Source organism: Andrena cerasifolii, chromosome 14 (assembly GCF_050908995.1).
Source record: "Andrena cerasifolii isolate SP2316 chromosome 14, iyAndCera1_principal, whole genome shotgun sequence".
Classification (NCBI taxonomy): Eukaryota; Metazoa; Arthropoda; class Insecta; order Hymenoptera; family Andrenidae; genus Andrena; species Andrena cerasifolii.
In genome coordinates this window covers 11,683,596-11,698,103 of record NC_135131.1, presented here as the reverse complement: position 1 = coordinate 11,698,103, position 14,508 = coordinate 11,683,596, and the positions used below count along the sequence as shown (strand labels likewise).

The 14,508-nt window shown below is 47.2% G+C and overlaps 1 protein-coding gene across 4 annotated transcripts in view; it reads left to right on the top strand.

The window, feature by feature from the left end:
- Spri (Src homology 2 domain-containing protein sprint) overlaps positions 1-14,508 on the top strand; it is a 99,293-nt gene that overhangs the window by 3,109 nt on the left and 81,676 nt on the right. For 2 of the 4 annotated variants that reach the window (XM_076827096.1, XM_076827094.1), the window contains exon 2: positions 9,478-9,551. In XM_076827096.1, coding sequence (XP_076683211.1) covers positions 9,478-9,551 — 74 coding nt within the window. Of the gene's footprint in view, positions 1-2,784; positions 3,103-9,477; positions 9,552-14,508 lie in introns of those variants that run through there. The other 2 variants (XM_076827093.1, XM_076827095.1) reach the window with 2 other exon arrangements.

Genomic DNA, 14,508 nt, shown 5'->3' with positions numbered 1-14,508 from the left:
TCTTCTTGGCGCGAGGGAATCGTCCCCAGTCTCTTTGGCTGATCCAATTTCCACCGGATACATATAGCGGGGCTCGTTAATTCGATTATTTATCGAATCGCGGAACCCATACGTCGCCAGCATTATAATAGTATTGGACATTCGATTCTCAGAACATGGGAATGATTTGGCCGGTGGCACGTCGTCGTCGTTCATCCAGAAAACACCGGCGATAGTAAAGCGCGTATTTTTACCCCCGTGTCAACGAACCTCCAAAGGTTAATCCCTCGACGATCGATTCACCGGAACTCGCAGTCGAGCAAGTCGCATCACGATCGCCCTGCTCGTCGAGAAAAAGAGAAACAAAAAGGAAGCCAGTGTTAAAACTTTCAGTCGAACGGACGCCTCTATCGGTCCAGTCCATCCACGTGGAAGGAAGTCGGACTTACTAGCGGCTACGGGGGGTGGCGGAGGAACTGGAGAAACCGCGGTGATAAATCCTCCGTTCAATCAAGTTAAAACGATGCTAAATTATTTCGAAGGGTACGGTAAAAGTGGAAAGCTCGAGGCCTCGCAACCCTTACCTTATTTCCTCGGATTATATTTTTCGAGGGCACGAATTGGTGCGCGGTAGCGCCGCTTTAAGTCGACGACTTAAAGGAGACCCTCTGCTCAAGGTGGTGGTTAACCACGGAGAAATTATCGCGAATTTTTGGCGAATAAATTGGGGAAACTGCATTTGTGCTCGTAATCTATGTGCCTTTCTCCCTTTTGCTTTAAAATAGTATGATTCTCTGGTTAGAAGGAACTTTCTTTGAGGTCTGAGTTAGGGTGTTTCAGTGGAAAACGAATAGTTTTTTCTACCTTTGAAAAGACTGTAAAAAGACGATCGGGGGGCAAGCTCCTTAGAACGTTTCAAAGTGGCACCAAGCAACTTCTTTTTTCATTAAATGGAGATACTGAAATTCTTGCTTCTTGTGCGCAGAAATAATTCATGATTGAAACACGAATAAAGATCTTCTTGAATACCTTCGCACGAGTCGATATTACATTAGAAATTCGACAGATTGAACCACAGGCCGAGTTATGTACATACATCTGTTCTCGTCAAGATAATCGAAACTATTATTCTTTGCATTTTTTATAACTGCTCGTTAAAGTACATACTTACTGAATCATTTTTGTTTGGATCAGATGTTGCTATGGAAATTGAATGGTGGGTCGGTGGCACGTTCTCGTATCGATTCCCAGCTACAAGTACATGCGACCTGTAAACGTGGCTGCACATTCGCGTTAAAGTTCAGTTCACTCACCTGCGCCGCTCGTAAGAAGGTGTTACGATCCTGCTTTATATTCCACGTGACGAAATCGAGCATGGAGCGAAGTGTCGATGGTAACGATTAAGGAATAGATTGATATGTGCCAGTAATATAAAGAGACAATTAGAATTCAATCTCCGTATCACCCATTTATCGCTCGAGAGCCATTTCACAAGCTCCGAGAACAGTGCCTTTAGTAAAAAATGCATCAAATTCTAAGTAGAACTTGGATATTGTAGAGCCCCTTCCCAACGATTCTATGATCCAATCAGTGTAATTTCACAAACTGATTACTGTGCTCGAACTCCCTCACCTCGTGTATCTGTGAATTGACACGGTAAAACTTTTGTGCGAGGACATATGACAGTGGTATCTATCGGTGAGTAGAGAATGAAATTTCGAAGAAGCGTATAGATCACGTGATCGATATTCGCGTCGCGTTCACCTCAGCCCGCAGATTTCAATGCTGGAGCGTTGTTGAGGTCAAGCTTCCTCAGCCTTTCATATTCCCACATCTGCGTCTTCTCCCGAGGCCGTGCTGCTGACGTGGTGCATAAAGATACGCGTGCACGGCCTCTCCCGTTGTCTTATCATCCCCGGTGTCGTGTGCTCGCGGGTACACAGAGGCTGGTAAATAAATGGCGAGCTACGGGAACCACGCAACCATTCCCGATCGAGTGCAGCTGTCGCTGCACACCGCGTGTCACGATAGTTTCGGACCGCAGGTGAACGTAAAAATTATGTTCAGGGCCAACTGACGTTCTTTTGTTGGCCGACGATGCGGCCCCGCGACAGGAAGGGGCCAAAAATGTTGCTTTTTGTTTCGAGACTTTATTGTACATGTCGAGCGCACTCGATGCCGGGCCCTCAGAGACCAAGCCTGCCAGTCTTTGATGGAGATGGAGTCTCTATTCTTCAAAGCTGTAGTTTCTTTATTTTTACGAAAGTGAGAATATTAGTATTGAGTTTGGGAATGAAGATGAAACTGAGTGACGGATCTTGATCAATTAAAGACACTTCAACTTCCACCTAATCCTCCTTATAAACAACCGTTTGCCTCTTGGAACATAATCTACACATACCTCTGAGGCTCAGACCTATTCTGATCGAACGCATCTCGATTCATCAGTGATTAGTGGAACAAGGTGGCTAGCCCGAAGATAGGCCAAGGGATTTTCTTTTGACTTTAGGAATCGGCGGGTTAATCCAGACCTACCTCCGAATCACCACCATTCTAGCTCCATTCTAACCAAGTTCTCTATCGTCCTCTTCCTTATACACTTGCCCTTTCTCTGTCCAGGAGACAGAACACCGTTCGCAATCAACTGGGCCCAAAAGGAGCACCATGGTGGCTCGTCCCCGTGCAGCTCGTTTCGGGACACAGGGTATGAATCGCGCTTCCGTTGAGCGTGTCCCTATTAAACGAATTCTTACAACGGACAGTGGACATTCGACTTTTGCGGGAGACGCACGTCGCCGACCGGACGCGTGTTGGAGGTTTATTTGTCGTGGCCCGGCTGCATTATGTGCGTGCATCGTCCATTACGATAACGAGCTGCCGGCACTGGGAGCCCGTTTAATTGTCGTTTGCGGTGCCTAATCGTTGTCGCGCCCCCTGCCACCGCCTGCTCTCTGTACCTCTGGCTTCCACTAGTATAAACATCGCTCGGTGAAAACAACCATGCCGACTCGGGCGTGCATGCACGCGCGCTGCATATAAATGGACGCTGATAGAGCCGCGGTGTCCACGTTGTCTGCGTGTCGATATTGGAACGGCGATAAAGACGCTCGATTCCCCAGAAAGGTAGTCGTCCTTTAGATGAGTGGTTGTCTCATAGATTGCGATCGGCGGCGACCAACTGGATGCTTGTACCGACCAGAGGATACAGTGTAAAGAGCCCTCGTTCAGGTTTTGTGTGGTCTTCCTCCGGAATCAACGCTACGCGATACTGATGTGCCGTGTTCAGGGATTCGTGATCTAACGCAGATATAACTCGCAAGGAAACATCTCCAACCTGGAAATTCAAAAATTTGACCCCCGAAGATACGGCTACTTTCTGATTTTATGTTATAACTCGCGAAGTATAAGAGATGGAATAAAGTTTTCAGATAAAAGTTACTCCTTTTAATTAGGCCTATCATTTGGTAACTTACAGTTTTTACAGTTCCCGACTTATAACACAAAATCGGGAAATAGCTGGATTTTCTGGTGTCAATTTTACCTCTTCAGAGTGAATTTGGGTAGCAACAAAAATTACGTAATACAAATCTATGTATCATCTACATATCTCCAAAGATTCATAATTTTTAACTTTCCGAGTTGGAGATCTTCCCTTGTCAGCTTCTAAAACAGTCGTTGGCCTATATAGATTGTAATCGGATCTATCTTACTTCCGTCTGAAGTGAGCACAGATGATGTTGATTCTAAATTGCGATCAGGTCGTAGTACTTTGGGATGGGTGCTCCTAGTCAGATTTAGTCGAGTTCAACCAGTATAAATTAGGTGTAATTAGTGCGAGCTAAGTCCAAGTCTGTAGCGAAATGTGATTAGTTGGACGAGTGGATGGATGTTTCAGTGTCTAGTGAATTTCTGTCGCCCCCAAAACGAGTTTCCATATTCCTCTGGGACTGATATCGCGAGGGGTTCCTCAATTCTTTGTCCCATGTGTTCGTTATAGCGTGCAACGTATGCTGGCTTAAAATATGGGGTGGTCTGCGCGTATGGGTGGGTTATGCAAGCTAACAGACCATTGGAAGGGACGTAAGACATACATTATCGGCTATCTCGAGCATTCATCTGAATGACTCTGTTCTCCTTTGCCTGCTTCCACTGGATAGACACGCACTGCTCGCTAGCGATGACACCAAGCTCAGTACACGCGCCACGAATTTCAGCCAATCCAATAATTAGAAGCACGAAAGTACAGCAATGCGTCATTATTCGCACGGCCCGTCGGGACCGCTCGCGTGCCATTTGCGGTGCACAGCCGCGATTTTTACCCTCGACTCAACACGCTCCTTCCAGCATCCCCCAAAACTCCTCCACAATCGAGTCGAGGAAGCGAACATCCGCGAAAAATGTAATTCATCCGCGGCGGTCTGATGTCCGTCCACGCGACGCGCTCTTCCCGGCGGCGGATTTAATTAAACAAAGGACAGAATTGAATTAAACGCGGCGACAACGGTGGCAACGTGTTGCGCGGCGGCAACACGACAGCGACCGCCGCTGATTGGATCTAATCCGTTTAATTCGGGGAATGAGTTTCAGCGGGCCATTTTAATTCGAGCACGCCGCCGTCCTGTCGCGTTTGCTCTTTGAGTGCTCTTCTTACAGCCGCGCTAGACTTCTTCGGGCTCGCTCCTTCCCTCGCGAGGCGGGCCCGTCGCGCTCGCCAGCTTAACGATCGGAGAGAGATCCTCGAGTAGCTTCGTTACGATACACAGTTATTAGGAATTCTGCCCGTTGTTCGGAACCCGTGCAGCGTCTCTCGAGGCTGCAAGGCGCGACGGTACACAGGCAGCGGGAGGAAAGCGGAAGGAAAGCAGTTCGTCGAAAGTGAACCGCGGTGGAGATGGGTCGGGAATCAGGCAGCTGCGGTGCGGGGATAGGGATGGGGTGAAGAGTATCTCGAACATCGTAGGAATATCGCGATGGGGCGCGTTGCAGAAAGCGGTGTAACTCCTTCGCGTTCCAGAAATGGAAAATATAATCTTAGATACTGGAAAGGAAATTTCTCCAACGTGGTCAATGTTGGAAGGCAGACGTTTACGCGAGAGAAAGCAGGGGACACGATAAAATGACAAAGGCTTGGGTAATGCAAGGGGGAATACATAAATAAGTAACGCCACCCTGGTAGTACATTGTCATTCAGAGGGGCGGCCGTCAGGGGTATCTTAAATGAAGATCGCGGTGCTCCGGATGCAAAAAGCTGGACCTGACACCCGTGAATCGGGATGTTGGTCAGGGACGGTGTGGGCTCGAAAATCGTTGCTGCATTTTTCATGAAAAGCCGCGGTTCAAAAACCCTGGCTAACTCGGCCATGGTCGACCACGCAATGAAAAACTCTTGTTCATTCCTGCTTTGGAAATGGTTGACACCGTTCCGCTGCTCTTTTATGCGAATGCTTTCGAGCTTTTGCATAGGTGCTATCACGTTGGATAAAAATTTCAGACGTGTCATGGCCAGCGTCCTCTTTTCACACGCGGCTTTTGTACGTTTTTGGTCCCTGGTTCCCTTTTCAGTGATGGAGGTAATACGCTTCGGCAATTTTGCTCCGAGCCTCTTGGAGACTTTAAATACCCGCGGTCTACTCATTTCACTAGCAATTGTTTATTCACAAGCTTTAGTTGACGCTACCGAATACCTGTTAGCTCGAACTTGAACGTTTCTACGGATTCCATCGGGTTTTCGACGAAGATCAGCCAAGGGTTTCCCAATCGCAAGACTATATCGTCCCTTTCCGTTCGCCTGGCAAAACCATCGATTTCCATCGGCTTTGTGAGCGAAGTTTCGACAGCAGGAATATGTAACCGACGTCCTATGGGGTTCCATGCTTCGTTGCTCGTGTGACTCACGCCGTGTATACACCAGGGTCCGTTTGCAAACCAAATAGTATTCGCGAATAGAAAACGAAGAGCATATATTATTACATCTATTTCATTTAACAATGGAATTTTTAGACCCTCTTAAATGCCAAGCAATTCATTAACCAAAGGCAATCACCTTAAAATCGAGTCGAGCATTCCCTCCCCCATTCCTAAATAAATGAATCATTAATCCCAAGTAACTGGGTGACAACCGTACAGGTTTTCACGTCCGATTCGAACCCTCCATCCGAGAATGATGCGCGACACAGTGATAGAAGTGGACAGGAGTCGGAAAAAATGCAGCCTGTTCCGCAGACACAATGACACGTCCTGTTACCTGTCAATCGAGCCACCCTCTGGGGGTCGGGTATGAAAATTTCAGAAACAGATCGAGATTCCGTGGAAGGGGTGACGTACCCGTGTCACAACGCGGGCTCGATACCCGTATCGACAGATTGCGGTCCGCGGTGCAGAGGCGGGCACGAGGGCCGGGAATCGGGGGAGGGGGGGTTGAATTGCAATTACATTCTCACGATGACCCTTTAAGGTCGATCCCAGCCCTGCGAGCCCACCGCGAGGGTTCCGCTGGTATTTAAATTGCGCTCGAGAATGCGCGTTACGCCGCGCTGTATCGCATTATTGCTATGCGTAGTATGCGCCACTCCGAGTCAAGCCTCGGAAAGTACGACCCCCGGTTAACGATTTTTCTAAAATTCAGGGGTATACCGCCTGCCGCTCTCGAATATTAATTTTCTCGAGGGCACGGTGAAATCTGCCCCGAGTGGACAAAAAACCTGCTTCCAATTCGGGCGGAGTTGTTTAAACCCCGTTGCAACTCGCGCTCCAAATTGCTGGAACCCCTCCGGAGCTGCTACGTATCTTATACCGATTCACGAGTATTCTCCGCGTCCGTATTACACCTCACACTGAGCATGAATTCTGAACGCTCGAAATCGCTGTTGTATCGATCGACATGGTCGACATACACGGAGCGACCACCGCGAACAGAATCAGTCGGTTCATTATGCCGCTATCGCAACGTATGCCACGGGGAAAGGAAAAAGGCGAGCTATATAAACGGGCGGCTGGCTACTTCACCGCCCTTTTTACCGCTTGTAACTCCCATTCACGGCACGACACAGCGGCTTTAATTACGCACGGTTATTGTGTAATCCTGTATTAATGCCGACAGAACGGCTCGAGTGGAATTACATAAATAATGAACGGAAGTTCGCTTTCATTCGCGAATCGTGCGCCGTGCTGCGGACATGACGGACGGCGGAGGACCTCGGGAACGAGTATTCGCGAGATGAGAGGCGAAGGAGGCCGTAAATAATTCCGTTTAAATTGCCGAGTCGAAGCGAAAGGGTGGTTCGACGTGGAGTGAGATAAAGTAGGAAATTATTGCCCCTACCCCCCTCGACGGGCCGTTTTTAACCCGAGAAGAGATCGCCAACGGGCTCTTTTTATTCAGCAACTTTTCGAGTGGAAAACTGTCCCTCCAGTGTTAACGGAGAGAACCCTCGGCGTTTCGTTTATGTTTTTACTTTGCGCTCGACCTAGCGGAAATTATTTGTACGCAGGGAGGACGCGGTGAAAAAACAAGGTCCAGTTTCCAACGAATTTTACTCTGTTTTCCCGGAAAACGTGACTCGAGGAAACTTGTGCCATGCGGCGCGACGTTCCAAACTGAGCTGACTCATGTCACCTTCCAAGATCACAGCTCGCAGCTATTGCATAAGCCAGTATTAACGTCAAGACGTTACGTGATAAGAAGCGAGCTCGATGAGCTTACGGATTCACTGGCAACACCCACACAGAAACGCTAGCGAAAGATGTATACGTGTACATAGGACAGAGGGCTTGGAAACGAGAGGGGAGGTCAGTTTATTACAAAAATCTCCTTCCGACCTGGGATCATCGTCAAAAATAACATCCCCTTCGAATGAAACCATAAATTGTTACAATCACGGTGGCAGGGGTGGAGGCACTTGACGAGCGTCAAACGAGTTTCAGCGAGACACATCTTCGTCTAATTACGCCTATAACAAACGTCGTCGACTTCAATGGGGGAAAAGTATTTGATGCTTTAAATTCGACGTATTTAAAGAAAGAGAGAAAATGGTGAATGAGGAAGCATATCTAGTGACACGTAAAATTTTATAATTTTTTCGTGAGTTGTACTGTGCACGTGGCAAATGCGCGTATACCTCTCCACTCCTCTCGATATGTCGTCATCCCCGTGTTGCGCGACGAAACTTTATCGGACGTCTTCTCCACGTTCAATATTGACTTTGCGAAAGTGCCTCCGGATGGAAACCTTCTAATTTTCCAGGCTCCGATTCCATGATGCAATGCAAATACGCGAGGCATTCGCTGTACAAGGGATGTGCTCATGCAAACTTCATTTCCTCCCCTCCAATACTGCCGAAATCTTTTCGATTCTCTTCTGCTATGTCGTTCTCTAGCAAAGGGACATGGGACTCGCCCATATAATTCCTCTCGTGGAACGCAGAATGCGTTGGTGAACATTTAAGAACTTCTTGGTGGAAAGAACTCGAGACATTTAAGAATATAATCAGAATGAGGTTTTTGGAGGTTGAGAACCAGGACTTTTCAGCGGACCTTTACCAAGCAACTCCAGCTATCTTCTATAAGTATATTAAAGTTTTTATATTATCTGTTCCAGATTAGGCATTTCTTTGGATTCATTAATCAGAGTTCTATTAAAGTTCCTGTTCGAAGTGTCTTGAAGTGTACTTGAAGACTGACAATAAGCGAATGAATACTTCGCTAAAGATTTTCTTGTTCCCAAAGTTGATTAAACGTCACTATCGTCAATGTATTAATCATCGCTGAACACGGTACCAAGCCTTCGATCACGGGGTTCCAGGGGTACAACCCCGATGAATTGCGTTATCGGAGGGCAACAGCAGGGTTTTGCGCGGCTTCGGGGACGATTTTACGACGCGGTTTCGCCGTAACACGTTCAATTAAGGATTAACGTGATTGCAGCCGGTCTACTCAGCCAGCATCGGGATATACTAATTCCGTGACTTGATTATGACAGTGTTCCGCTAATGGCACTGGTGTCTCATACTAGCGGGCAATTGAATTTAATTTTCGTCGTTCGACGTTTAATAGCCACGCAACGATTACATAATTCTACCTCGCAGCGAATGATGAAACGCTGCTATTTAATGCGTTCCATAACCTCGGCCAGGAGAAAGATAGTTGATACTTGTAATTATAAGACTTAAAGTTGGCAAAAAATCTGGAATCATCTGATATCGATTGGGCTTGTTATCTCGGAATCTCGATACTGGACATATACGAGGCCATTTAAGACTTGCTGGGCACCTCGGAATTAAATAAATTTTGTTCTTTAGAAGCTCAATGTGACGCATTTGCTATAAGAGCTATATTAAATACCATCTTGTTCGAACGGAGGCACTTGAATGGCTATTTACGACAGCTTTTGTTTAAAACACTCGGCAGCGTATTCATTAAACAGTAAAATGCGATTGATGTGCCACTTCGAAAGGAAAAGGTGTGCCACGACTACCCTAACCCCTTTTGCTTCTCTTTCAGCTGCTTAATTCCCTGGCGACCGATTTGGACTGCATGCTGAGCGAGCTCTGCACGACCCCGAATTCCTACGAGCGGTGAGTACTTGTTCTTCTCTTTGTCTTCGTCGAGGTCAAGAGCGGGGCTATTCGAGTCGATCGACTCGATAGACCCCGAACACGCCTTGGTACCATTCTCCCCCGATATCTTTCCGAAAACCGCGAAAAAATTCTCAGAGGGGAAGAAAAAAGCTCGCGAAGGGTCAAAGTTTGTTCGAGGTACCTAGGTCTTCAAACCCATCAGAGTTTTCGAGTATCGTGTGACACCAATAAACAGAAAAAGCTTCCTTTCGACATAAAATAATTCTCACTCTGAAATTCATTCCGGATGATAGCAAAAAACTATTGCGTTACATTTTATATTCGCAATGGCAGGTATTTCGTAGCTTGAGTTAACAATAAGGTGATCGAAAGCACCATGATTAATCTAACTTGCACTCGTACGGAGGACTCGATCCTCGAGCTTGGCTACGATCTTTCGCTCATAAACTTGCCGAATGGATTAAATACTTCTGGCGGTAAAGTATTCGGGGGGGGGGGGGGTGGTAGATCGTAGATTCTCGAACGGGGTGACGCCGTTGAACAAGCATCGTTAGCCACCCCTTTCGCGTGACCACGGTTAAATCACGAATTCCCGTGGTAATTTATGATGGAAATGTTCCCCGACGCCTCGTGGCCGCGTGCACGCGGAATAATTTCCATATCGTAAGGACCTTCCTGGTGATCTATGGGAGACTTTGCCTACAATATCCGCGATGGTATATGGGACACCGTATAATGGCCGCCCCGTTAGATTAAACGCGCGCGCAACTTTCCACGTTATTGCGACACGCTATTCTCGCAATTTATACCATCTTCTTTGCTCTCATTTCCACGTCGCCTCGCTGTCATCGAATCGTTATTAAACAACACTGCTCGATCGTACGCTACAAATCGATGGCGAACGCGGGACGTTTCTTCTACTTCGATTGTTGCCGTCGTCGATAAACCTGCCATCGAAAGGGAGTATTGGAGGGTGACATTAATTAAAGCGGTGTCCCTGGCGCTTAATTCTCGCCCTAAATCACGCGCCAGGGTAGTCTTGGGCTCTGTGTTTGACGTGAATCTTCGTGCAGCAGATGGTGCCCTTGAAAATCATCCCCCGAGCTCAGTGTTCTTATAAAAAATTCCGTTTAACGTTTCTTTAAATCTTATTCTTACGGAAGTCTTGATCTGCAGGTGGAAAATGGTCGGGACGATTATAGTAGCCTATAAAATCTCGTGATATAGATATTTATGGCTCCTGATGTTGAACGGTGAACAGTTGGGGCATTTTCAATTTCGTTGCCGGCAAGAAATTCGGTATCTTTAGAGCGCGGTGGCTGTTAGAGACAAAAAGAGCGTGCTCATTATGCTCAGAGGATATTAGGAGAGCTTGCAGGTTGCGACGATGGTCTAGCAGCAAGAAAACGACAGGCAGCCGGCAGCCGAAAGCGATTACGCATAATATTATGGCGCTGATCCCAGGCACATGCCGCGAATTGGATCATTTGTTCGCCGAAATGCTAATTTCGCACGTATTTATTGTTTGCCTGCTCGTCGTTCAACTTTACATTCCTCTAGTTCTCTCTCTCTCTCTCTCTCTCTGTGTGTCGTTCCCCGCAGATCCACAGAAACGAGATTGAGATGAAGATTGATGCTTCCGCCTCTCCTTCGTGGAAATTCTCGCCATGAAACTATTTGAATTAGGCACAGTGCGTACTGTTGATTCGCTGAAACTTGCGCGAAAGTTTGTCGTTAAAGGCAGGCCGTTTATTAATTCGTCGGTTGCGCGAGTGAAGCTTTAGCGAGAAACACAGCGATGTTCTTAATAGCTTTTCCTCGTTAATGGCGGATGGGATCCACGACGAAGATGGATTTCTCTGATTTTTTGCAGAAGAAGCTTGCATTCGGAATGTCTGCAATTAGCAAAAGGAAGGGAACGTGGCTGGAGGCACATGCTGCCCGTGCTATCCTAAATCAGGCCGAAAGTGCTGCCTCATAGTTTGTTCTTAATTCCGTCCCAGCTTCAGAAGTCGGTAGCCATCCATAAGGAACTTGTACAATCTATCAAGATGCCCATCTGGCCGTTTCGGTGAAAGTTCCGGCGCTTCCCCAAATGGTAGATGCCCAGCGATAAATTCGCTGCAACAACGGTTTCTTCGTCTTGTCCCTAACAAGAGATTGAGCTGTGGTGGTAAACGGTGAACGAACCACGAAACACGTCGCGCGTAGGTTTCCTTGTGGAAATCACGGCAGATATTCTTCCGATCCTTCCAAATACATTCGAAGATAGATGCTCGAAATTCTTGAGACCTTCAATTTTTTCAGATCCTCTTCTCTAACTTGTTCAGACCTTCTCCATGTTGCTAAGATCTGTCGGAGCCCCAAGAAGCAATTTTCACTTCTCTCAGCATTGCCAAAATCTTTCCATTCTTCTCAGACCCATCCGCTTTCATGGAAGTTCTTGCGAAGTGGAAGCTGCGCGTCACCTAATCTAATGGATGCAAGGGGATGTTTGAAGTAACGCGTCCCGCGACCAGAGGACAGAAACCGTTCAACCAGAGACAAAAAGCGCGAGGAGAGGGCGAAAGGTGGAAGCAAGCAGACGGGGAGAACATTTCCGGGCCCGCTTGGATGCTGGTGCGGAGGAGAGGGTGGGGGGCAACGCAAAAAATGGAAATTTCATTCGCGTCAACGGCGAACGATACACGCACGCGAGCTTTTCAAAGCGTAACCCGACTCGTACATATCGTTATCGGGCCTCGAGCTCTCCCATATCGAGCTGATCCTCTTTTTCCCCCGTCGTTTTTCACCTACCCTCGTCGCCGTAGCGGAGCTGCGCGCTCATCACGGAATTCCCTCCCAGGCTTGAATGAAAAATAATTGAGGCGTGTTCAGAAATTCCACGGTAAGCTTGGAATTATGCCTGCGCAAACTTCGCGTTGCTGAATAACCGAACACTCACCAACCCTTCGAAGCACAATTTTTTAACAAATACGTAGGTTTGGACTTTCGAATTGTGTTGTTTAAATATTCTGTCTAATTGATTCGAGTAAAAAGCAGCATTTCGAACAGTGATTTTCCACGTCCCGGCCAGATTTCAGATTTTCGGTCCCGCGCCACTGTCACTTACAGCCCTCTGGAACACGAACCGCAGGGGTGGGAGCGCGGAATTGAAATGAAATTCCGTCCCTAGGCCGCAGCCCCGCGGTTGAATTATTATCGGCCGGTAATCTCGCTAAAAAGTTCGCCCCCTCCCTCCGTGGAAAATATCGCCATTCTTCTCGTGTCTCCTAAGGGCGAGGGGCGCTTCCTTGTTTTCACTTTTGCCGACGCTGTCTCCCCTGACCGTGCTGGAACAACCGGCTCCGCGTAATTGACGCGGCGCGCACCAATTTTCACAGCCGTGCAGTTAATCGAGCCGTATAAGTCATCGTAGATAATTGATTGTACGGATTGCCGGCGCTTCGCTGCCTCGTTGAACGCGAATTAAACGCTGCACGTCTGCGCGCGCGTATCGAGCCCGATAGGTTTCATTTTTCACCGGCAATATTGCTCGTTAGCCGTTTAGATAAATGGATCAAGTGTTTTCACGTTAAACTACTTCTGCTCGACGGGGATAAATCGACGATCGAAGTATCTTTTCGAAACGGGGAGATATCGAAATGTAGGCGCGCTTCTTCGTTCCTTGCTCGAGGCATATCTTGGAACCCCGAGAGCTACCCTTACGAGGCGATTCGATTACACTTTACGCAACCTCCCAATTGATACGGCACAGCCGTGGCTCAGGGTAGCGACGTTTCTTTTTACGACGCATCAAACTGAATCCTTTGCTAGTAAACGTGGTTTTTACAACGCTGGCGAGACTCCAGACACTGTCGAATCCCCTTTAACGATCTCGTCCGGTCTAACGCGAATCTAATGGGAAGCAGGGGTTGTCCAGGGTGTCTGGAAAGGAGAGAGCAGTCTCTTCCTTCTGTACACCCTCTCCGCGGGCTTCATATGTTTGGTCAGCCGCGTTAAAACCGTATTTACTCTGGATTTTGAGAAGCCTCCGCGGGCAGAGCGGCGTACGGGGGAGGAATATGCGTGTTTAATAATACACGTGGAAAGAGATTTGACGAGCGAGGGGGAATCCTCCGACTGGCAAAAATCTCGTCGGTCGCTCGTATCGAGACTGTCTGTGACGCAGGGTTCGATGTCCCCGTGTGTAATTACGTTTCTTGAAAAATCGCCAACTGCAAGTACGCGCGATGATCACTCCGCGCCGAGTTAACGAGTTCTTCGGGTTTGAATTACGATCTCTGCATCGATACTCGCACGCTGATTATACTGCCCGATAAAGTGTTTTAATTTTCATTTACGAGGGATAAAGAACGGGTGTCTGTGCGAGCTTGAAGCGAACGTAATTGATTGTGATTGAGCGGATGAAAGATGTTCGGGTGTCTTATCGAGCTTTAGCTGCTTCCCTTGGTCGTTGGGACATTTAGTATTCATCTACTTGCACAGTGGTAATTAAGTGTACTGATTCTTCGGAAGCTCAGTTTCTCCCGAGTCTCCGCCTTCTTCTTGGTACTTTAGGCTTCAAACCAATAGCAAGCTTTCAATGGGGAAGCTGAGTGCAACTTGTCATCGGAGTTTTAGGTGTATTTAAATTATCTTATATAGGTGCATGTATCTATAATTATTATTGCTAGTATTACTAGCTGTTATTAATTTTGTAGATATAAAAAATAAATTTGCATCTTTTAGGTTTTAAAGGCGCCACACCTGATAAATGAAAGAAAAGATATTAGAACTCACCTTTAGCATAAAAAATTTTCAAACATTTTATAATATTTTATAATTTTCTTCTTTTGTTCTCACTTTAATTTTGAAATCAACAGTCAGCAAAGGTACATGCGCCAGTGGCGCCCTTTGCGCTGAGCTTTTGCGCCAGCTTCCCCATTCTTCATCATGGATCGAGCTCCACTCA